The sequence below is a fragment of the Macrobrachium rosenbergii genome, chromosome 28 (genome assembly GCF_040412425.1).
Source record: "Macrobrachium rosenbergii isolate ZJJX-2024 chromosome 28, ASM4041242v1, whole genome shotgun sequence".
Taxonomy (NCBI): domain Eukaryota; kingdom Metazoa; phylum Arthropoda; class Malacostraca; order Decapoda; family Palaemonidae; genus Macrobrachium; species Macrobrachium rosenbergii.
Window position 1 is genome coordinate 17,250,456 of NC_089768.1, and position 24,237 is coordinate 17,274,692.

Sequence of the window (24,237 nt, forward strand, 5' to 3'; positions counted from 1 at the left end):
TATATAAATTCAATTTTGTGAATGTGTCAAAGCAGGTTAATAACGTATATTTGTCTTTTTTTCATGAATTGATTCCTTGAAATTTTCAACGCTAATTGATAAGCAAGCACGTCCCCAAGCTCAGTTCTTATTTCTTGTCTGCAGATTTGTGTGCCTTAATGCTCGTTGTTTAAGAAGTCCTAAGATTATGTCGTTGTTTGCGGACTAGTCTGCAATTTCAAAAGAGCTGCTGTACTTGCTTTCTCACACTCAAAACCGTCGAGTAGGTCCCAGATTGAACAGACGTACTGCTTTGTGTATATGTCTGCTTTATATTCATATAAATTCTCATATTCATATTAATTTTTTTTTTTTGCATAACCCCTGCATTTGCCTCTATGTACGTCTGTCTCACTGAAGTCTCATGGCAGATGCGAGTGTAAAGGAGTAAAGCTGATTTGAGGGTGTGTGTTCGTATCATTGTTCGTATCATTGTTAAGTAACAGGAAAGACCGTGGCCTTTCTAAGTATCAGCCTCTTTGGAAGGTCAAGTTCAGAATTCGAACGTGATTCTCGCCCCTTGAAAGGGATCGGAAGTACTGTAATCCGTAATAACGGATATCTCGAGCGTGTGAAATCCTCCCTAATTGTCGTTTGTCGCGATTTTGTCTGATGGCAAGAAGTTCATACATAACGGGATCAGAAGTTTAGGGTCTATAAGCGATCTGACACTCGTTCGATCCCCAAATCGGACGAGGGAAAGAGCGGTGTGATCCAAGAGTACTTCAGCGAGGTAATCCTCATTGCATCAGGGTAAAATCATTCATTAAAAGTCTCTCTCTCTGATTTTCTTATCAAACCGGCACTTTTTTTTATGGCATTTACTGATCTTCCAAGGCAAAGAGCGCTTAGATGTCACGTGATGAATTCTTGCCGAAAAATTAGCTTTTTGGTAAGATGATTACACAATATATTTTTGGGATAATAAAGAACGAATTAAAAAAAAATGCATAATCTTCATGTCTGTAGTAAGTGTAACCGGCTTGTTCAACCAAAATTGATTCTTGACAACTTTTTGTTTGGCAGTGAAATGTAAAATCACGAGATAAAGACTAAAAGAAATGAAGATCGCAGTTTTAAGTTTTGTATTCAGTTTTCTAAACAACGTCTCATAGCTATTACAGTTGAGAGAGAGAGAGAGAGAGAGAGAGAGAGAGAGAGAGAGAGAGAGAGAGAGAGAGAGAGCCATAAACAAAAATTCAGTATAGTTTTGATGAGACTTTGAAAATATTTTAACGGAAAGATTTGATCCCAGTAGCACAAAAGAAACAGACATAAATATCAGAAAAAAATAACGATCGTAAATTTAAAGCACATAAGCGAGCAACAGCCAAATCAAAGTAATTGCTCTCATTCAGACGTCAATGGAAACTAGAGAGAGAGATTTACGATTACAAACTGGGCACGAAACCATCACTGGCTTCGACGTGGAAAGAGAGAGAGAGAGAGGGCAGAAACCATCACGAGACGAGAGAGAGAGAGAGAGAGAGAGATTTATGATACAAACTGGGCACAGAAACCATCACGGAATTCGACGTGCAGAGAGAGAGAGAGAGAGAGAGAGAGCTCTGGGAAAGGGTGTTTCTGCAGCCCGCCTCACGGCCGGAGTGAGCGAGTGTTGCTAGCGGACAAGGAGAGGGACCTGCAACCAAGACTATGGATGCTGGAGCATCGCGTCGTTCCCATGGTCCCAGTGGCGCAATCGGTTAGCGCGCGGTACTTATACGACAGTGTCTGAGCCATGCCGAGGTTGTGAGTTCGAGCCTCACCTGGGACAGTCGGTTTTATCCTCACAGTAGTAAGCAAACTTCAACAGGAATTTCCTCATTAACGCCGAATTCCAGAAGATCATGATGTCACGCTGTTACTTCTCTGTGTGTTGCTGTATATTTGCTCTGTGATCTGCGGGTCGTCACGACGTCAACACTACAGCATTGCTGATCGTTTTCACGATTCATCATCGAGTGGGGTGTGAAATGAATTTAGTTTCGAGGAAAATTACTGCTTGCTTTTGAGGAAGCTTTCGTTTAGAACAGAATAATTGGCACTGTCTTTTGAAAAAAAAAATCATCTTCACCTACGTAAAATTTCAAAAAATAAATTTGAAAAAAGAAAACTTTAGTTCAATTGATTATCCGCTATCAACCCAAATCTGACCATTTATATAAAGCATCAGCGGAAAAGGGGAATTTAATGTATCTGAGGAAGAGTTTCATGAAGTAATGGAGGTGATAATTGGATCAAACAAACAAGAAAAAATACTTCGAAGAGACAATGTTTAATTGACGTGACAGAGGAAAGTTAGCACAAGTCGTAAAGGAAATAGGAGCATTCTTTACTATATGTGGCTGGTTGTTCAGGTGTGTGTGATTAAGGTGTGCGTATAATATTTCGTACACTGGTATGCGCATGTATCCTCATTATGATTTACATTCCTCATCATCATTAACATCATCATCATCATTTCCATTCCAGTCATCACGGTATGTTAGCTATCCATTTTATGCATCAGTAATTACCGCCATACTCATAGTTTAATTGGTGAATTGAGGATGATTCCTGGGCAGGAAATGTTGACAACACTAGAAGCTTCATACTGTACACAAAAGGCTCATCATCGCTAAGTCGTCCCCCAACACACAATGCACATTCACCTTAATCTTTTACACACTCTCTCGCTGCTTGGATGTTGAGGAGCTTTCTTTCCAATAATTCTTGTACACCATTTTCTCTCAGTATTGTAAAAATACCCACACAAGCACACACAAACACTATATATATATATATATATATATATATATATATATATATATATATATATATATATATATATATATATGTGTGTGTGTGTGTGTGTGTATATATATATACACATTTATGTATATGTATATATACATATATATACTGTATATATATTTATATATACTGTATATGCATATATATACATAATATCTACATATGTATATATATGTGTGTGTGTGAATATACATGTATATATATATCATTCTTTCCCGTTCTAGTTCTGGAGGGCTATCATCTTGTCAAGCCATATACCTATAAATGTAAATATACTGTACATACGGAAAAGTAGATAGAAAAAACAATGAAAAATAAATATTTAGAAATAAATCAATAAGCTTGTAAATGAAAATTCTATGACTAAAATACAATGGTTGTAATGCAGACAGATAGCTTAGAACCAAAGAATAAGTTTCAATTAAATTTTGACTCGTATGTCCCTTCTCTTCTGAAAAAGAAGGCTTCGGAGACAAAAGACCTCATATTACGTTCGAAATAGACTACAATTGGAACTTGGGGCATGGAAATTGCCAGAGGAAGAAAAGAAATACTGGAAAAATAAACTGAAAGTATCGTGCTCAAAAATGAAAAAAAAGAAAAGATAAACCAGAAGTAAACGGGAAGTGACGTGGTAAGACACATTTTAACAAAGATGTCATGTAGCAGTACGTACGAGTAGAAGCTACTCCTAAAAAAAAGCCGGCTCTGTATTTAGTGTTTATCTAGAGAAAACAGACGGATGAAATCTATTTCTAGGCCGAGAGCTATCATAAAAAAGGGAAAACATGAATGTTTTTCAGGGTCTCAAAGCTTAGCTAATGACGCGCTATAAAACTGGCGGTCGAAATCAGTTTTTATGATTTCTCTCGCAATAAACCGTGTTTTGGATAAATTAAACAACCGAAAGCTGTCATAGAACGAAGCACCTTCAAAATTTCAGAAATTAACGATCTTGTGGTCAGTGAAGAACCATCGTCCAGACAACACCAAGAAATGAACTTTACGCTGAAACATCACTGAACAAAGTTGGAATAGCTTAGAAAAGCACACATGGGAAATGCCCCTTTCTCTTTGATTCGTTTCCAGAACCAGCCAAAAGATTTTAATTATCTAGATCGTTTTAATATTGTTATTGCGCTATAAATTTTCATCCCAATCCAGACAAAACCTCCTTAATGTCTCGAGAAATTATTTCTTCTGTAAAATTTGGTGGAGGCATAGCCCATTTTTAGTTAATTTTGCTAAGTTTAGTTGGTACTATCTGGCCGTTACTTGACTTATGGTGAAGGGCAAATTACTGAATAAAGGAAAAAGAAGTTAATATTAAAAAAAAATGTAAGTACAGATTGCTATGGGGACGTTAGACAGACAGAGGGATACTGGCACAATTGCTGTGTACGTGTCTAGGTGTGAAGTTAACGAAAGCTCGCACGGGTACGTGTGCTCAAACACACACTCACACACACACACATCTGTATAATTTATATACAGCATACTATACTCACACACATTATATATATATATATATATATATATATATATATATATATATATATATATATATATATATATATATATATATATATATATATATATATATATGGGTGTGTGTGTGTCAGGGATTTCACTTATATAATTACACAATATGCAAGAAACTTCGTGGTTTTATATCCTTACAAATGCGTGGATGAAAGAAGAGAGAGAGAGAGAGAGAGAGAGAGAGAGAGAGAGAGAGAGAGAGAGAGAGAGAGAGAGGACCTTTATGGTCCAATAAAATTTAGTCTACAGGACGGGGTGGGGAAGGGAAGGAGGAAGCAAGGCAACGTTTATAGGAAGGGGTTCATTTTGAGGGATGGGTCACCCCCTCCGGGCGGCCAGCAGCAGCAACCAGTTGATGAGTCTCCCGGACAACATCGTCATGGTCCTTCCATCCTCATTCTGTCTTCCATTAGTTCAGACCTTTCTTAATTCTAAAAGCTCATTCATTTGAGGAATTCGCAAGTCAAAGGGAAACCGAGTCCAGTCTAGAGTGAGCTGCGCTTATCTACACGTGATACAGTTATTTCTTTTGTCCGTCACAATCCATGAAGCTTATGAGGTCGGTTTCATATCACTTCACGTTTTGACACAAGAAGGTATTCATGGAAAGTGCTCTGGATTATCAGGACGTCTTTCGTTAGCCTTAGAATATTTCTGCTGTCATTCTTTATGAGGCAGAAACAGGTGAGAGATCTACAAGGTGCCTTTACTCAATTCAAGCTTGATAGAAGCAAAAAAAAAAAGGCAAGGAGAAAAAAGGAGTTGTGTTCAACCACAAGGGAAATCTTAGACTTTTAGACTCTTGAAGGATGGAAAACTGAAAATCAGAGAAAAAAGGGCATTTGGATATAAGTTCTTAGCTTTGTAATAAAGGGGAAGAACCAGTGTACTAATTGTGCAATCTGAAATGACTGATCTTCATAGGAGAAACGTAAGAAATGGTGACCTGGAAGGTGTCACATGGCCGCCTGCCTAGATGATCAACTCACTACCGAAGCCCAAACGAACATTAGCTGAAATTGTATCTGTAAAGGTGTGTAAAGAAAAAACAATAAGGCCGACTTGCTCCGTTTGTCACAGGTTCTCTTAGGATCGGTTCTGTCGAGAAGGGGAACAAATGATATATCATCTTGTATGTATGTATGCATGCATGAATGTATGTATGTATGTATGTATGTATGTATGTATGTATGTATGTATGTATTATAGAGTTGATGAAGGAGTACCAGCGTCAATTGGAAAAACTTCTCATAATGCTTTGGAATTTAAGAACAAAATGTTATAAAATCGAATCCGCTAAGTAACACCACAATTCAACAACACAAGTCACCTTTGTACTTAATCAAAATTCAAAATCGCCTAAAAATCCAAACGCCTCTTCATATAACAAATAATACCTAGAAACTCGTACTTTTTCAAGTGTGTATATGCGACTGAAAGGAAATTTGCGAGAACTTGAATATTAAAATCCTTTGCTTTTTTTTTGGAGATTTTAATTTTTTACGCTAAAGTTAGATTACGAGGTACATTAAAGACATGAATAACTAATGGACCTCATCGCAAATAATCACCAGAGCCAGTTTATGAAGTAGTGAAGATTCTCAATCAGAATGCGCAACACTTGGCTATTTGCAACGTGAACTCTTCTATTGAGTTTCTGAACTTAGATACTATTACACTCTCATACAAGTTTACATTACCAAGGGAGAGCTCCAGTTTCGAAGCTGAAGTGGAGAGAGAGAGAGAGAGAGAGAGAGAGAGAGAGAGAGAGAGAGAGAGAGAGAGAGAGAGAGAGAGAGAGAGATCAGTGTTGGGTTAAAATCTGTACCCTCATATTAAAATCAGAAAGGCCTCAACGAGGTAATCCTTATCCCCACCACGTAAGGTGGTACACGGTCTAGAGAGCACTCGGCTACGGATACTACAGTACATCAGATATTTCCTTCAGTGTGGGGGAGGAAACGTATGTATGCGCTTGTATGTTTTTCCCCAGGTATTCAGTTAAGCACGGAAAGTAGCAATGGTACCTGAACTAGCCTGTCATGAGCCTTCTCGGGCGACTCTAGTTAGATTTTAAAATATTTGCTCATTGTAACCTTACGTATGTTCCGACCATTTCCATTGTGTATAAAATTTCATTCTTCTTCGCTTGATTTCTGTGAATATTTCATGCAGTTTACTTGAACTTTTATTTCCTTTCATGTTTTCTACTGCTTTTTATTCATTTCAAACTAGTGTCTACTGCTTTTTATTCATTTCAAACTAGTGAGTCAATATAGTTACTCGGGAATTTTACAAAATACTTCTTTCTTTCACAGCCCAGTGCTGATATTAATTCTGATCTTCAATAAACAGAAACACTCAAACTTGAGGATGCAAAATGGAAGTAGCTCAACATAATTATATCTAATGACGAATCGGTGAATGGAGCAACCAATACAATATATCAATGATTTGACAGTTGGCTGGAAACTAATAAAGTTAATAGAAGTCCTCAGTTTTACCAATTATGGTTGCATAATGAAGTCAGATAAGTAATCAGGTATCGAGATTATCATGTAAAGTTCTAATCGTTAGAAGAATGGCCTGACCGAAGTGGGTCGCCCGTTAACATGGCCAGGAAAACAGATCTTGCAGTCATTCTGTGTTTCCAAGTGAAGAGCAACTCACTGAGTGATCAGTTATTACCTGATTATGAGTTGTCACTCGCGATGCGCGACTCTGAAGCCGTTCGTTTGTGACATGGCCTGAATCCATCAATCCATCATCCTGTGGCCGGTATGCTTGCACACACCGACAGTCGATCTAGTCTTTAATCATCTCGCTCCGACACAAGGTCCGCTCTTGGTAACCAGGGTCATGCGTCACAAAATAATTTTCCACTCAGTGTTTTTTGTTTCTTTTTTTTTTTAGGTGGCAATATCTAAGTAATTTTGCGATGACATTGTAATATAATATAATACGTACGTTATGTTGCTCTGCATCTTGTTCAAGATTCGGCGATTGTTAAGCGCGGAGTCTATTTGCCATATACTGTCAGTTTTATATATATATATATATATATATATATATATATATATATATATATATATATATATATATATATATATATATATAATATATATATATATAGGCTCATGAAATTCCAAAGGCCCATAAAACAATATTTACACAACAAAGCCACTATTTTTAACTAAAACCTGTAATCCTGATCACTGGTGAATGTGACCAGTTGGTGTGACAAGTTTATCTACATGGAGTATGTAGGTGTGGCATGACGATGTTGGTGGTGTTGGGCATGACGGTTGCCTGTGATGGAAGGGGTCAGTCTGTCGTTGTTTTTAGTTCTGGTTAGCTCCCACCTCTTCATCAAAATATTTTGGTATGCTGTGGAAACATTAATTTTTTTTTTTTTGGGGGGAGGCTTTTAAACTTCATAGAACATTGTTAGATTACATAAAAGATATTCATATATATACATATATGTGTGTGTGTGTAATATTACTATTATCATTATTTCTCTAAGATCTTTATATTGTCACTGTCCTTTCACTAATTTTAGTAGTTCTTATCGTAAAATATTAGTTACGTGTCATAGAAGTTAGATAAACCTCAAGTTTAGAGATTTGGGAATGTTCGAAAAAAAATAGAGCACCAGGTCTCCTCTTCCGTGTGTAAGATGCAATATCAAAAGTAGATTTCTTATGAAATTACAAGGAATGGAAGTGAAGTGTCATATTACGAATTATAAAAGTATCATCATTTGCAACTGTGCAGCTCGATAATTTGACTGGTAGACCAACGATAAAATCGCCATTATAAGTGAAACTATCTCAAAGAAAAAAGTGAAAACTACCAGGCCCTGATTCGATGACCAGTCTCGTCAGATGACCTCGGGACTCAAAATACTCTCCTTGAAAAAAGATAGCTCCTGCACATCGATTTTACGACTGAAAAGTTCAGCATAGGAGTTAAAAATTTCGTCACGTTTAAATCCATGCGGTCATGTTTCCAGCGAACGATTTACTTCATGTCTGAAAAGTTTTATTGCCGGTATTAAACGGTATCATTTAAACATATGCATCGGATTCTATTATATCTCCTTGACATCTTTTACTTTATATGGTAAATGTTGACGTATCTGACGGATTTTATTATAAAAACCGTGACACACATAAAGAAGTATATGCAGGCTTCTAATGATACCAAAATATACAATCTTTCATATACCAACGAAACCAGAAATTCAACCAACAAACAACCGCATTAAAGTGTTTCTTCGTCTTAAACAGCTTAATCCCTAGTCGGGGTCACTGTTTTTAATGAACCTCCTCCATTTGTTTCTATCTTGAACGGTTCATTTCAAAATTGGTTTTAACAGTTGTTTTACGGAAGGTTGTCCTTCCTGACTCCACCCCTCCCTATTTATCCGGGCTCGGGTTCGGCACAGATTCCTGCTGGCTTGGCCCCTACCCCCTTCCCCCATTAGTTATTTCACAGAATGCTTGCATTTCTCAATAAAAAAAATTTAAAAAATACGGATTCCTTACAAAGCAAGAGCTATTTGAACACGATGCCAACTCGATCTAACGATTGTAGCATATGTAATCCTTTCTTCATCCACCCTCAGTTTAGCAGAATCATTTTACACTAACCGTCAGGGTACAGAACTGAGCTCAGTTTGTATGATTGCTTAACGATATGGAAAGTGCATCTGGTTTTTAATATAAAACAAACTATTCATGAATAGACCTATAACTTAATAAATGACATTTGATATAAAGAAAGGTGAGCAAATGAAATCGTTGGCGCCGACAACTGAAGGGATTCAAAAGATTCACTAATTCTCAAGGAAATTACAATAAGTTAATGAACGTTTTGGTAAAAGGTGAATTAAGATACCCGCGAAAGAAACGAAGCAAAACTGATATAACCAAACCTTTTTGAGCAATGGCCCTAATGTACCTATTTTCATTTTTTTCGTTGATTCGTTACACGTTGTCCATTACGATTCTGCATAAGAAAATAATTTATTGACCCTCTCTGTTGGTTTTTCACATTCTCTATCATTGAGATATTTAAGTTAACTTCAATTTACACCCTTATCGCAAGCGAAAAGTTTTTCTGTAGAAAAGATGGCGCATTTTACAGCCTTCCTATGATTATCGTCCATATTCTTTATTTTGTTGGCATACACAGACACACACAGACACACACACACATAAATACATACACTCAAATATACCACACCTGCAAGAGACAAAAATATTGACAATGAAATCTTGTCAAGCAGACTGTTGTTGAACGTGAGATTCAAGGTTGAACAAGCCAGTATTCTCTTATCTCCGCTTTGTTTCATTCCTTTTCCTTTCGTACCAAGGCACCTCTAGTGCCAGAGCAACTAGACTAAAAATAACGTGTGAGTCAAGTAAATGTCTTAGAACATTTTCTCAAGCGTTGAACACATTGTTCGCTTACACTTATCAGAATGAACATAATGCACATATCCGACATACGTAACCATTATATATATATATATATATATATATATATATATATATATATATATATATATATATATATATATATATATATATATATATATAATATAATATAGTATATAGTATATACATATGTGTGTGTGCTTTATCGGTGGGAGTATTTATAAGTATCATGCGTTTTCTAAAACTTTTCTTCCTATCTGTCACTTGTGTGTTTTACTACACATCAAAACTACCTTTGTTTTCTTGCTAACCTCCCCTCCCCCCGACCCCAACCCACTTTCCTTGGTTTCGGTCTTGACCCTGAACTATTTAGAAAAATGCCCCACAATGCGGAATACCCCGGAGAAACACCGAAGCAAAGAAAAACGATACGATAGAGATTGGGCCAAGAGCATTTTCGCACATGATCCCAGGATGACTGCCAAGTAGCCCAACCCTGGGCATAGTATTCGCTATGTAAGAGCTTATGCCCCAGTACCTTTTTCTCCCTTGCGTCTCGAACGTCGGCTTTCCCGCAGGTACAGTCGCTTAGTCAACCAGGCAGGTGTTTACTGCAGCTTAGGCGTAAGGTAATCTTCGAGTAATGATTTGATTTAGTTAGTGATGCGCTTACAGCGCCTGTGAAAAGTGAGACGCTTCTATCAACTGAAAATACCTGTCACTTACGATCTTGACTGAAGAATCCGCTTCAGCACCAGTGCGTCGATCGGGAATTATCATCCTTAAGACCACTGGCATTGAAATAGTGTCTCTTGTTTATTGCAACATGAAGCTCAGGCTGTTACAATGCACACCTTTTCATTTAAATGAGTTCATATTGGTTTTCTACCTCCAAGCGAGATCACCGCTATCCCTAAACTAAAGGGTCGGTTGCCTTGATGCGTCTTCTCCGTTGTCTCTGACGGTAGCATCTTACTGCGCTCGTTCACTTTATTACGCCATCTAAACAAGATACTTCACATCATATATATCTGACTTCATTGGCGGTAGAAATATATATCCAGTAGAAACGTATGAACCAAATTTCAGCCAAAAACTAGCATCGGCGAACTGAAAATAGTCATATCAATATCCCTTTATAGCCGTTTAGCTGTAACACCTATTAGCTCTGTATTTTTGGGCTGTTCGTAAAGGTACTGATGTTTTTTTTTTTACATTCACGGCTGTGTATGAAGTTATGAACCCATCTGAAAGAAAATCTTGGTAGTCACAGCTATAGCGCGAAATACAGGAAACAATTTACTGAATCAAAAACTTTGTTATTCTGTTTAGAATTAGGTGCTGTGTGAAACTGGCCCTTTCCTCATGCGTAATTTACCACTTCATTTTATTGAATGTGGCAGCCATGAGTTTGTTTTTAACTGTATTTCAGTAAAATAATAATTTTAAAGAACTGTCAAATCAAAACCGAAATTTACACGGAAATTTGTGCATTCATTGATGAACATTAGATGTATTTTACTGACATTGACATAAGTGGTCACATTAGAAACCATCCACATGAAAAATGTGATGAAAATAAATTTTGCTTGTTGCTGCATGAAGAAAGATAAGTCAAAAATACTTACAGCAAGAAACTCGTTACTGAAATAGCAATGATGTGTCCTGTCTTTTTTACAGGTCTTCTCAACGTGAGGATTTATTGACAAAAGCACAATGTATTAGAGCGCACCGAGACTTGCAGCGATTAGTGTAACAAATCAAGAAAAAGTAAATCTTCCATTTCGGAAAAGAATTGCAATCACCCGTGAGTGGTGGGGAACCCTGCTATGTGATACTACAGTGGTAGCATTGTTTTCTCCGTGCTTTAATAAACAGGTAAGTTCTGGCTGGTGGGATAAATGCCAAATAATAAAAATGGGTGACCAGATACATATAAAGACAGTGACTAGTTACAGTGGGTTAGCCGTACATATTTAGTGTTTAAATTGTACGCCTTTTTCTCATGTAACTGTAGAGAATGGATATATGTTATTCTATTCATGAGGTATTACTCGTGCCTTCATTTGGACTCCTTTTAAATAAACTCCGCGACGAGGAAAACAATAAGAGGAACAGAAAAGTATTCACATACAGTACACACATACATACATACATATATATATATATATATATATATATATATATATATATATATATATATATATATATATATATATATATATATATGCTATTTGGGCATATTGTTCATGGATACTATTTTTTATCAAGAAGTCTTGATAAGAAGGTAGTATCCATGAACAATGCCAATGACTTCAATAGAAAAATATATATGTATACACACACACACACACACACACACACACACACACACATATATATATATATATATATATATATATATATATATATATATATATATATATATATATATATCATATATATATATATATATATCATAAAAGAATGCCTGGCGCGCTACTATGTTACTTGATGGAAAAGGATTTGTTAATGATATCTGTTATTTTGGAAACTTATGACGCAATGATTTCACTGACGCCACAGTCTGCGTGATTTACATCAACAGTATGTATGTATGTATGTATGTGTATGTATGTATGTAAGTTTCAAAACGTGCATTGTTTTACAATAACCCATTTCTTGCGAACGAGCACAATTCCGATTAAAATAAATTGCGAGTATGATGACAGTGCACTGCACATACTTTTTGAAATAAGTTAAGCGTACTCCAAGGGGTGTAAACAAGTACCTCAGCCAAATCTACTTCGGCTCGTTTGTTTTTGAAACTAAAGGCTTCAACCTGAAATTCTTGTGCAAGGTCATACGCGCTGCCAACTATTATTACTCGTGATGTTTTGTCTGTAATTTTAGCAAAACCACACTTCACTGACTAGTTTTATTTATGTATGTTTATCTATTTATTTATTTACTTATTTGTTTAATTTATTCATTTATTTATTTATTCATTTAAGAATAGCTGCTCATTATTTTAACCAATAATCTGTGTTTGTACGTTAAACAGACGTATTTCGTTAGTATACGATTTATTTTCGTTTTACCATTTCTGCCAATTCAGTTTTAAATAACGCAAATCAAGTTTTTCCTGCGCCGTTCACAGAGCGCCGTTTCTCTTCAGCAAATAAGAATATAAACATTCGATTTCCATTTCTTGCGCATGTTTGGCGTTACTTCTTTCCTATAAACTTTATCAATAAAACAGTTAGTTTTCACTAAGCTCTCTCTCTCTCTCTCTCTCTCTCTCTCTCTCTCTCTCTCTCTCTCTCTCTTAAACCAGCTTCACTAAAAATCTGATCGAATTTGTTGTTTTAATTTAGGATTTTTAACCTGGTGTCGTTTAGAATGTTGCCCCTATAAAATTAATTCTTTTATTCTATGGAATGTGAGAGCAAGATCTGTGAGATTAAAGAAGCATATACTAGAGAGGCTAAGGTTGTAATGTTTGAGGGTTTCGTTTGAAATTTAAACAAATCTGGCTGTTTTGATCCCTAAAATTTTTGGAATCAATTTCAGTCAGACTAAAAATTAGTAATTTATTACTGATATTCGTATAACGTTTGAAAAATGCTCGATTCTGGCAGTAACTTGCATAACTACCTACAGATTAAGGATATCAGTTCAATTTTATCCCACTCACATGCTCATTGACTGAAGGGCTCCTGAGGAGAGGCAAAACAATATGCCCAATGTGGTGTTGCTAAAAGACTTGTAGGCGATACAGCCAGATCTGTTTGTAATTCATTGTCCTGTTCTCTGGATAGTAAAAAAATTACATTTTTTTAAAGTATAATGACAAGCTTCAGCTCTGTAAACTGTTTTTCTTTTGCAGATTCTCACCGAAGCAACGCTTGTAGGTTGGACTGATCTGTAACATCAAGTAACTTAGCTGGGGATTCACTACCCATTTGGCTGGCAGGTTCCCAGGCGTTAGCTGGTAACGCTAATGTAGAAGTCTTTTAATTTTTTTTTATCCATCTATTCAAATAATCTTTCCTCTTTGCTAATATGATTCATTTTCTCTTGTGAAATATACATTTCGAGCAAGCTCATACCTAAAAAGAAAATATATATAGCTAAATAACATACTGTTAAGAAGTGACGAAGATGCAATTGACGGAACTCAACTCAAATGAAAATGATAGAGACATTAGTGCAACCATAGGTTACAGTGAAAGCCAAGACAATTGCAAGAGTAAAAATGACTTAGACAATGTACCGAACAGTCTTAAAACGCCAAAATTACAATCTGCAATGGAAGCAACTAGTGAGATTCTGGAAGCACTTAAAAGAGCCACAGTAATAAATGCAATGATTCCTAATGGTTACCCAAGCATAAATGAGGTATATCCAGGGCTGTTCATTGGCAATCAGTATGCTGCTTTTGACAAAGCGTTGCTTAAAGACTCTGGTATTACCCATGTGCTCAATGTTGCTCAGGGTAAAAATCCTGATTGTGTAGACTCAAATGAGCTTTATTATGAAGATGTTGATATCATTTTCCTAGGAATAAGGTTAATGGATTCACCACGTGTCAGAATATATCAGTTTTTCAGGCCTGCCGTTGCCTTCATTCATCAGGCATTAGCTGGTGGAGGTAAGGTTTTAGTCCATTCCAAGCGAGGTGTCTCCAGGGCACCCACTTTAGCATGTAGCTATTTGATAATTAAGAAACAACTGGCAGTCAAGGAGTCTCTCCTTCATATAAACAAGTTCAGAACTGTAACGCCAAATAGGGGTTTCGTAGGTCAACTGTTGGAACTGGAATGGAGACGATCTTCATTTCTGAAAGGAAACTGTCAAACTGCAGGAATAGACGAGAGTCGTGGAGACCCTGAGTGTGAAAATAATGAAGGGAAAAGCTCCCAAGACGTTCAGCCTTATGAAAAAGGTGAACTGAATAAGTTGAAAGAAGTAGGCAAAAATGATATTTATAGAAAAATGTGTAGTGAAGGACAAATTATAAATGGAACAAATGAATTTATAGAAAATGGGTACAATACAATTGAAGGATCAACAGTTTCCACTTTCTATAGAACAAAAGAGAAGAATTCAGATATGCCTGAAAATGGAAGTTACTGTGAAAAAGACTCGGAAAATGACAAAAATACTACTAATTCTAAAAAATGTCATGCATTCCATAGCACAACAAAAGACGTATTAGCTGCCATTAGAGAAATGCCTGTGTCACAAAAAATGTTAGATCGAGTAACATCAATTGAACCAACTATAGATGAAGTTTATCCTGGTCTGTATATTAGTAATCAACATGCTGCTCTAAATAAAGCCTTTCTAAAGGAGGTTGGCATCACACATATTCTGAATGTTGCTCACGGCGAAGGAATTAATTTCATAGAAACTAATGAGGACTTTTATAAAGACCTTGATATTAGTTTCTTAGGCATAAGAATACCTGATTCTCCTTACGTCAGAATTGCTCACGTCTTCCCAAACGCATATTCCTTCATCGAGGAATGCTTGCGCTCTGGAGGGAAAATCCTCATTCACTCTGTGCAAGGCACTTCAAGGGCAACTACCATTGCGTGTAGCTACATTATGGTAAAAGAAAATCGACCAGTAAGAGATTCCTTAATGTCTATTGGCCAAGTTAGGGTTGTGATGCCTAATCGGGGTTTCATTAGCCAATTGTGTGAGCTACAGTGGAGAAGATGTTGTGAATTAGATCATAAAAAATCACCAAACAGTCTTAAAAATGGAATAATTGCAACAAATGATCACACAATACTTGAAACAGCGAGTAATATCAAGAAGGAATCTGCTGAAGTGGTTGAAAAGGAAATTAAAGATCCAGTACATTCTGGAGAACCACGTGAAAGTGGAGCAAACTCTCCAAATGATTCTAGAAGAAAAAACCATGAAACAAACACTAAATTTCCCACAGACCATCGGTCACCAACAAAAAAGGTAACAGAGATTTTGGGTACCCTTCAAGCAAAAGCAATAGAAAGTAACATAAAAAGATCAGTTGCATCTACTACACCAGACATGGAAGAAGTATACCCTGGTCTATATATTGGCAATCAGCATGCTGCTTTAGATAAATCCTTTCTCAAACATAGTGGAATAACTCACATTCTTAATGCCGCCTCTGGCAAAGAGTCAGATTTTGTCAACACAAGTAATAAGTATTACCAAGACATTGACATTAAGTTCCTTGGCTTGAAAGTATCAGATTCGCCCAAAGTCAGAATATTCCAATTTTTCAAACCGACATTTCATTTCATCAAGAATGCTTTAGCTGACGGAAAGAAAGTTCTAGTTCATTCGAAACGAGGCATTTCCCGAGCCCCGACATTAGCATGTTGTTATATCATGCTTTCAGAGCATAAATCATGCTTAGATTCTCTTGTTTCCATGTGTCAGTTTAAGGCTGTGTTACCTAATAGGGGTTTTATATCCCAGCTCATAGAACTGGAATGGAGAAGGGGATCCATACTCAACGATTCAGTAAATTCTAATCTTCGTGAAACCAAAATAACCTTAGCAGATATAAGTCAGAGTAACAGACCAATTTCTGAAGAATACAAGGAAGGAAATGGTTTTAAAACCAACCCACAAGAAGAACAAGAAAGTGTCACTTATAAGACAGAGAACTTGAATAAGAAATATGAAAACCAAATAAATGGGATAAATAACCTTAAAGATTTGCATATATCTGACATGGACAAAACTGAGCTATCGCAAGAGAGTATGACGGTAGAGCTAAAGACTAGCAATAATCTTGTAACACTGGATCCTATATCCTCAATTATAAAGACGACTGAGGTAATGTGCGCTATGAAAGATATAACAGCGACTGAAAACAAGTGTGCCCAAACATGTATGTGGGAAATCAACATGCTGGTATAAGCAGATGTTTCTTTTGAAGGTGTGGGTATATAACTCTCGTACATGCTGTAACTCAGGGAAAAGAATGTGATCTCGTGTATACATATAAACATGTGTGCCAGGAGGCATGATGGTTCTATTCTTGTAAAGGAGTTACAGTTCCCTGAAGTGGCCTTGATTTGCGGAAGCAAGATAGAGGAAAAGCTCTTATATCCAAGATTAGGGTTGCGGTGTCAAACAGGAGTCCCTTTGCCAGTTGCTGGAGCTAAACCGAGATGAATAGCCATCCTCACTTCGGTGGAAATTCTTTAGCATTGAAGAATACAGTTTATCGGAAATATTTTCAAAGTCACTAAAAGTTCTTACTCTCAAGCTCCTGTGCCCATAGAAAAAGTCTCTGCTAAAGAAGAATTTTACGTAGCAACCAGTGCCGAGGCTTCTGTCGTTATTCAGGAGTCTCCGAAATTAAACGGATGACAAGCCACAAGCGAATTAGATGAGCGTTTTAACAGAGGGGTATTTTCAGGTTTGTATAAAATGCGTCGTTTCGTTATGCTTTTTAAATTAATCTTTTATAACAGCGTATGTAAAGCCGATTTTTAATACTACGGTGCGCATAGGCAGGTTTTAAATTTGTATAAGATTTGATATTTTTCTAATCCTTTTCCTCTGGAAGGAATTTTTTTCTCAACTAAAAGAACAGTATGAATAGCAATAAAGTTTTGACTTCCCTGAATAAAATAGTATAACATGTATTTTAGTATCATTGTCTCCTTTTTTATCGGTTTACCTATGGTATGCATGCACCAACTTCTTTTTAATTGTAACTTCACTTCAAGGCAATCGAACAGTAAAAGTATTCCCACTATAAACTATGAGCATATATTTTTTGCGTTTCATGATGTAAGCTGCTAAACGAGGAAAAAACTCTTGATTGACAAACAAAGTCTATCATTTTGCACTTCCCGATTGCTTATGCGTAGCTTTCAAAGCAACGTACTTCACCAAAACGAAAGTCTGCATCACTTGTCCTTACCTTCAGCTTTGCAGGTTCTTAGACGTCTTTGCGACATCAGTTGACATAAATTAAATGATCAATGGGTGAATAAGACAGAGTAGCAGCCGCTGAGCAAAATGTTATCTAAAAAAAAAAAAATAATTGTCCCTCGAAAGACATAAATAAATGTATTCCATGGGTTCGTTACATGAATACAGGAAATGCTGGTAACTATTTGATTGCCGCTGCAAAAGCAGAGTCAAGAAATGCGTCGATCAAAAAGCTTTTATGCCTTTTGAGATGAGGTTGCTATCCCACACCCTACTTTACCCTGGTTGCAATCCACCATAGTCGTCTAACTATCAGGTACATGTTCCCCGGCTTAGGTCAATAAAGGTCAGGTAGTTTCAAGCTTGGCCCTTCTTTCTGATGAGCTAGTCGTTCTTAACCTGCATTTCAGAGGTTATGATTTTTGTCATGGAATTTTGCTCGAGTTTACCACAGGCAATAATCTTCGAGGTTAAAACACAGACTGTCCCATTCGGAAAGAAATTAGATGCCGTTAAGAATTAAGATGGATACAAAGAGGACTAATTCACTGGCTCAACTGCGAAACATCAAAGTGAGGTACAATACAAAAAGACAACTGTCAAGATCTCCGTTTCGTTTTGCGAAAGAATCTCTGACGGCCAAACGGACGTGTGGCGGGCGAAGGGTAATCTTTTAATGCTCGACACCTGAGGAGTCTTGATTATTTTGATAACACATCGTACAGTTTGTGGGATTAATGGGTTTGTGTCACAAATAGAGTCAGCTTACAGATACGGATTCCACGTCATATTCGTGGAAAGAGCAAAGATTTTTATCGTCTGTCTAACATAGAATTTGAGAATTTTGTATTATATGCTTTATGGATGCAAATAAAAATTAGTCCATTTAATGGCAGAATCTGGTGTTTCAATTGTTCTTTTTAGTGATTATGAATGAAATTTCATAATCAATTCATATCTTGTCGTTAACTGGGAAATTATTGCTGTACAGTCAATAAATATCAAAGGAAACTGGTTGCGGGCATTTCCAAATTCTTGAAAAACAATACCCTATGGTGAACTAAGGGAAATGTAACAAAAAAAAACTAAATAAAGGTGTGAGGTGAAGAAATTGGAAAAACTGCGCTTCTGCAAAAAAAAAAAAAGGCCAAAGTGCATACCAAAACTCCTGAATACTGAAATTATAAGATATATATTCCAACTCTGAAAGTAAATTAGATAGCACTAACGTTTTCGGTAAGATGCCTTTTGAACCTTGAATCTCTTGACGCTGTACCATTGTCAAGTCCAGCAGTGTTCCCTTACATCCGACAGATAAAAGGTAGGCTGTTGACACTACGATTTCAGCGAGTGCCGTTACCAAGTCGCTGTAGTTCAGCACTGAAGTAATTGATATACTGATTTTAATCCAGTGGTTCAGAGTAAGTGAACGATTTTCAAGAAGCAACATTATCTTGCAAATACTAATGATCATAGACTGATCAATAAAATCTAGCACCAACAACCCTTCTCTTCGCCCCCCCCCCACCTCTCTCTCTCTCTCTCTCTCTCTCTCTCTCTCTCTCTCTCTCTCTCTCACACACACACACACAAATATACGTACACAAAGGGGGGAAAAACGAGCAACGCCTGGAAAGCAGATGTCTGTCCTGGGCAGCCAAGTGTATCGCACCAGCGAAGAAATGGCTGCAGCGGTCGGTGTTATGGATCAGAGATAAATATAAGCCTTTTAATTACTTCGGATAAGCATTAATGGATGACCTTAGACAGGCTTGACCCCATCACATCTTTCCCTAAGGCCTCACCTGTCATCAGGTCAATTAAAGGTCCGCCAAGCTAACGGACTTCGATAAGTTGAAGTCGTCCGGAAATTGACTATTTAAGCCGCGTACCAACGGCTGTGATGCATTCAGCTTTTGATCGATTATTTTCGCTCATTTGTTCATTCCCACTTTCTCTCATTTATTTTGCAAATAACTGATTGTTTGGCTACAATTCTCTGAATATTCATTCCTTTTATCTGACTGGTCTTTATGCATTAATTTTGGTCTAAGAACCTCACTCTGAATCCAGTTTTAAATGTGCTAGCAATATCTATAGCATGCCGCCGAGAAGAATTTTGCGCTAGAATTCGCCCAGGTGATCCTCGTAAGTTTCGGATAATCTTAAGACAAGCGCTCAGTAACAAGGATCTTTAGCAAACAATAAAATCCCTGTTCAGTCTCGATGCCTTTCTCTGCTGCGGAAGGGAGATGCTAAGCCAAGTCTTATAAAAGATTCCAGACTAAAATTTGCTATAAAACAATCCGAGATTGGCTCTGTCTGAGCGATCCCCTGTTACCAGATCGCCAAGTATGTCATCAATATAAGTACCTAAAATAATAATGCATGCTCAGTACCTCTTTTAGCGCAAAAAAATATAAATTTGTTTACCGGAATTTTTTCAAAACGTTTCAATTTGAGCAGCATTTCATCTTACCAAAGCGTGATGTTATTTTTTCCAATATTTTTAGAATGATAAAGAACGAAAAATCAAGTTTAGAAAAAGAAAATAAAGAAAAAAAGTTAAAATGATAACCTTTCCAGCTTTAGCCATAAGTCTGTATTAATCCTTTGAAAATGAAGGCTGCATAAAAGAAAAAATAACTGGAATTTGGAGTCAATAAGTAACATATATTCGAATATTATTCACAGGATGTCTTAGTGAAACTTAACACTGACAAACTCATTACTCTCGATGTGTATGTGTATGTGTGTGTGTGCGTGTGTGTGTGTGCGTGTTTGGGCTCGCATGCGTTTCTGTATGGGAGGAATGAGGAGTAAAAATATACTTTCAGTTTTCAAGTCTCACTGCCATTCAGCTTTAAGGAGAGCCAGGTGAAGCCTGTGCAACTGGTCGGTTGGGGCGAGACTTTCTTGTCACTGCATTAATCGAGGCTATCCTCCAGAGGGAATCTTTGGTTCCTGGTATTGCCAGAGACCCTCTCGTTCTACTCAGAGAAGCCAAAAGGCCCTGCTTTATAAGACAAGTCTCTTTGCCGGCTTAACTAAGGAGTCCAGGGACCCTGGGCTCCACAGTTGCTAACGTCCTTCCTTTAGAAGATTGAAAGGGACAGGGTGCCTCTTTCTTTGCTCAACGTGCCATTCGCGTATTTCGAATTGGGTATTTAACATTGAAGGATAATCTCTTTATTTTGTATGCATACCATTTTGTATTATCTTTTCTAATAACATTCTTGCATGTGTTCAAATTATTTTGAACGATCTTATTTTTTGCAAAAATTTTATTATTATCATTACTAGACACCTTGTTGGTTATGGGATGGTTGCGACTCCATTTCCAGAAACGTGAATTCAGCAAGAATATGTACAGCAGAGTTGAAACTAATATTCATGCCTTGATTGCTGAGAGGATTAGTTCACTGTCATCCTAATTCATACTTAAAAAAGGACTTTAGATGAATAAATTTGATTAATGAAAGCAAATATAATAAGGGAACTGTCCTACCACATTCTCACCTCTCAGCTTACAACTGCACGCTCATCCGATTACATATTCTACAATGTGCTTGTCAGGAAGTCTTGAAAATTCCAGGAAGCGGACTGTACAGTACTCCGCTCAGCCCGTTTTCGTTGGCACTGTAGCTTACCACTGAGAATCTAATTAAAATACGTGCTGAGAAAGCTAACGATCCGTAGCGTGAGAAAATCTTCCGAAGAAGCCAGTTAGAGGTTCTCGCCGCGGCAAAGGTTTTGTGTATTTTGACAACAAAATCCTTATCTTTCGCTACGGATGATGAGCAAAGCTTCTTTTCAAAGGCGATTCGGTAGCTACTTCCATTTACCTGTGGATCCCTGTCTCAACCCGGCGATAAAACCCTTTCTCAAGGAAAACTCCCGTTGGTTAGCCCAGTATCTCGTTAAATCTGTTTTCTGTGATGACAAGAATTATCTGAGCATTTTCCATTTGTCTTTGTCTCTTACAAGTGTCACTCTGTTGGCGGTAAACCTCGCTATAGTGTCCGCGAGGTGATTGGCAGATTAGCTGAATGGGTGACTTCTAACCAAATCGTGCGAAATTTAAAGGGACAACTTACAACGCGGACACTTAGGAACTGCTCGTGAGAGTGAGAGGCCACGCTGGCATATGAGCAAGCCAAATCCGACGACTACAAACAAGGCGCTGACCTCACTGCATAAGAAACGACAGTTAGCTTTAGATTTATGTGGCTCTTGATGAAATTAGATCGAGTAAGTAATTATCACTGACCGGCTTTGCCCGGACCAGGAGAGAGATGTACTGATATATATATATATATATATATATATATATATATATATATATATATATATATATATATATATATATATATGTGTGTGTGTGTGTATGTATGTATATGTGTGTGTGTGTGTGTGTGTCATGTGTGCGTATGTATGTATGTGTCAGTATGTATGTATGCTATGATGGGAAAAAAAGAGACCAACAAAGCAGCCAAGATCTAGGGCTGACACAACAAGGGAAGATGGACGGACAAAAATATCCATTGTAATGACTGACCAATCGCAGTATAGCATGGGTGTTGATTCTATAGGCAACAGTTATACATTCCTGTGAACCGACGTCTTTATAAATGAAAGGGATAAGTTAATGCTCTATGAGTTGCATGACTACGACGTAGCTTGTACAGTATCACGTTGGCATCATATGACAGAACTTGAATGTGTGCCATATTTGCATACTGTACATGCAGTACAAAGCCTTGAATTTTCGTAAAGGAAGATTCGTTAAACTTGAAAGTAATGTTGATTATATTTGAACTTCCGAGAGAAAGAGAGATAGAGAGAGGAGGGGGGGGGAGAATTTGCCAGTTTTGTCATGTACAATGTATTGCTGTGTTCTTTTATTATCAATGCACCTCAAACATTCATCTAACTGGTCTGTGTTCCTTTATACTGAAACTGTTGTTTGATGTCGACTGTTACTTCACCAAAATTCCTTGGCAAAACGACATCTATAATGACGTCAAGAAGTCGTACCCTTGCCAGCCTTCTTCGGTTTTATAGACACGAACTAAGAAAAGGATAATTTGAGAATGTTCAAGTTAACGTAAAACTCATTGAATGGGAACATAATTGAGGAAAAAAAATACAAACATTTTCTTGGTTTCAAAAAAAAAAAATAAAAATAAAAAAAAGTCAGGGACAGCAAACCTACACCAAGGCTGGGCAATTTCTCTCCCACTGAAAAGCAATTGCCCTTCCTCCCCCGATATTTCATTCTTAACCTCCATGAAATCTAATAACTTGGTGCTAATCACGAGGCCTACCTTTGGTAACAGTTTCGTAGAAATCCTTGCATAACTTTGATCAGTCTTGCTAACAAACAGACAAACAAACATGGAAACCGAAACAAACATTAACATTAAATGGATGACAATAATCTACTTCATCGCAGACTTCAGTAAAGAACTACAGTACTAATATAAAGGTACTTAAAACTGGGAAGAACAGGCCTCTCCGGCTGAGTTTTTCTCTGTAGCAAGACCATCGTTGAATATAAGCAAAATATATTAAAGTGACATTGATCTTGAGAATTTCGTTGGCCAATTAATAACAAAGTTGATATCAAGATTAAGTAGGAACACACTAGTGGTTTCTGCAGTTAGTTAATACCTACTTTCGTCCGTGAATCTCTTAACATTTTGGTCATTTAAACTTACAAAATAGTAACAGCTTTCTCTAAGAGGAAAAAATTGTTTCGAACTGTGTGAAATGGGAACTGGAACTTTTTCGGAGGACAAAATCACTTTAATTAGTGAAAGAAAGCACGAGAACTTCCTTTCATCCATCTTCACTTCCATGTAAGGCTTCAAGATACTCCAAGAACAATGATTTACTTGAACGCATTCGTTATAAAGGATAAAATATAGCGTATACAAGAGTTCATTTTCAGTTAAAATACTAGACTTAAAACTCGACTGTCAGCCATGTTTAAAATTCCCATGTATAATATTTCTGAGATGTGATGTGTTTCATACTGTAGGATTATTTGTTTATTGGCTCTTCATATTGTTTCACGGTAAACAAGGTTGTGTGGTCTGCTCGGGAAAATGTATTACTGACATTCCAAAGACTAAAATACTTCAAATAAAGAAAGGTCTACACAAAAGGGTATCGTTCACGATGCTGCCTTGTCTTAAGGATTAGCCCAAATTCCTTTCAAAGTTCCACGAGACTCCCAGGACCTTAAACAAAGGGGGTTGGATCTCATTTCATTTAAAACCCGGGAGCAGCTAAAGAATCGAATCCGATTGTGAGCACGAGTATTGTTTCTGGTATGTACTCAAACCCTAGTCCTTGTTCAAGACAGCTTTGACACACAAAATCTTCTTTACCAACGATCTTTAGGAGATCATTCCGTCCGTTTGTGTGCTCTCTCTCTCTCTCTCTCTCTCTCTCTCTCTCTCTCTCTTTGTTCTTCCGT

General features: G+C 37.1%; 2 protein-coding genes and 1 non-coding gene across 5 annotated transcripts in view; 2 read left to right on the plus strand and 1 right to left on the minus strand.

Moving 5' to 3' along the window:
- Nucleotides 1-24,237, minus strand: part of ND-B17 (NADH dehydrogenase (ubiquinone) B17 subunit) — a 285,419-nt gene that overhangs the window by 205,750 nt on the left and 55,432 nt on the right. The window lies entirely within an intron of this gene.
- LOC136854084 (uncharacterized) lies at nt 1,653-17,459 on the plus strand. Of its 3 annotated transcripts, none has more exons than XM_067130232.1 (3): nt 1,653-2,399; nt 11,502-11,699; nt 13,690-17,459. In XM_067130232.1, the coding sequence occupies exon 3, from the start codon at nt 13,965-13,967 to the stop codon at nt 16,725-16,727; it is 2,763 nt and encodes a 920-aa protein (XP_066986333.1). In that variant the 5' UTR covers nt 1,653-2,399; nt 11,502-11,699; nt 13,690-13,964; the 3' UTR covers nt 16,728-17,459. The 3 variants fall into 3 exon arrangements, with proteins under 3 accessions (XP_066986333.1, XP_066986332.1, XP_066986331.1); XM_067130231.1 differs by lacking the exon at nt 1,653-2,399 and adding an exon at nt 10,287-10,399; XM_067130230.1 differs by lacking the exon at nt 1,653-2,399 and adding an exon at nt 10,355-10,450.
- TRNAI-UAU (transfer RNA isoleucine (anticodon UAU)) lies at nt 1,727-1,816 on the plus strand. The gene is given in 2 exon segments: nt 1,727-1,764; nt 1,781-1,816. It is a non-coding gene; the product is annotated as a tRNA-Ile (tRNA).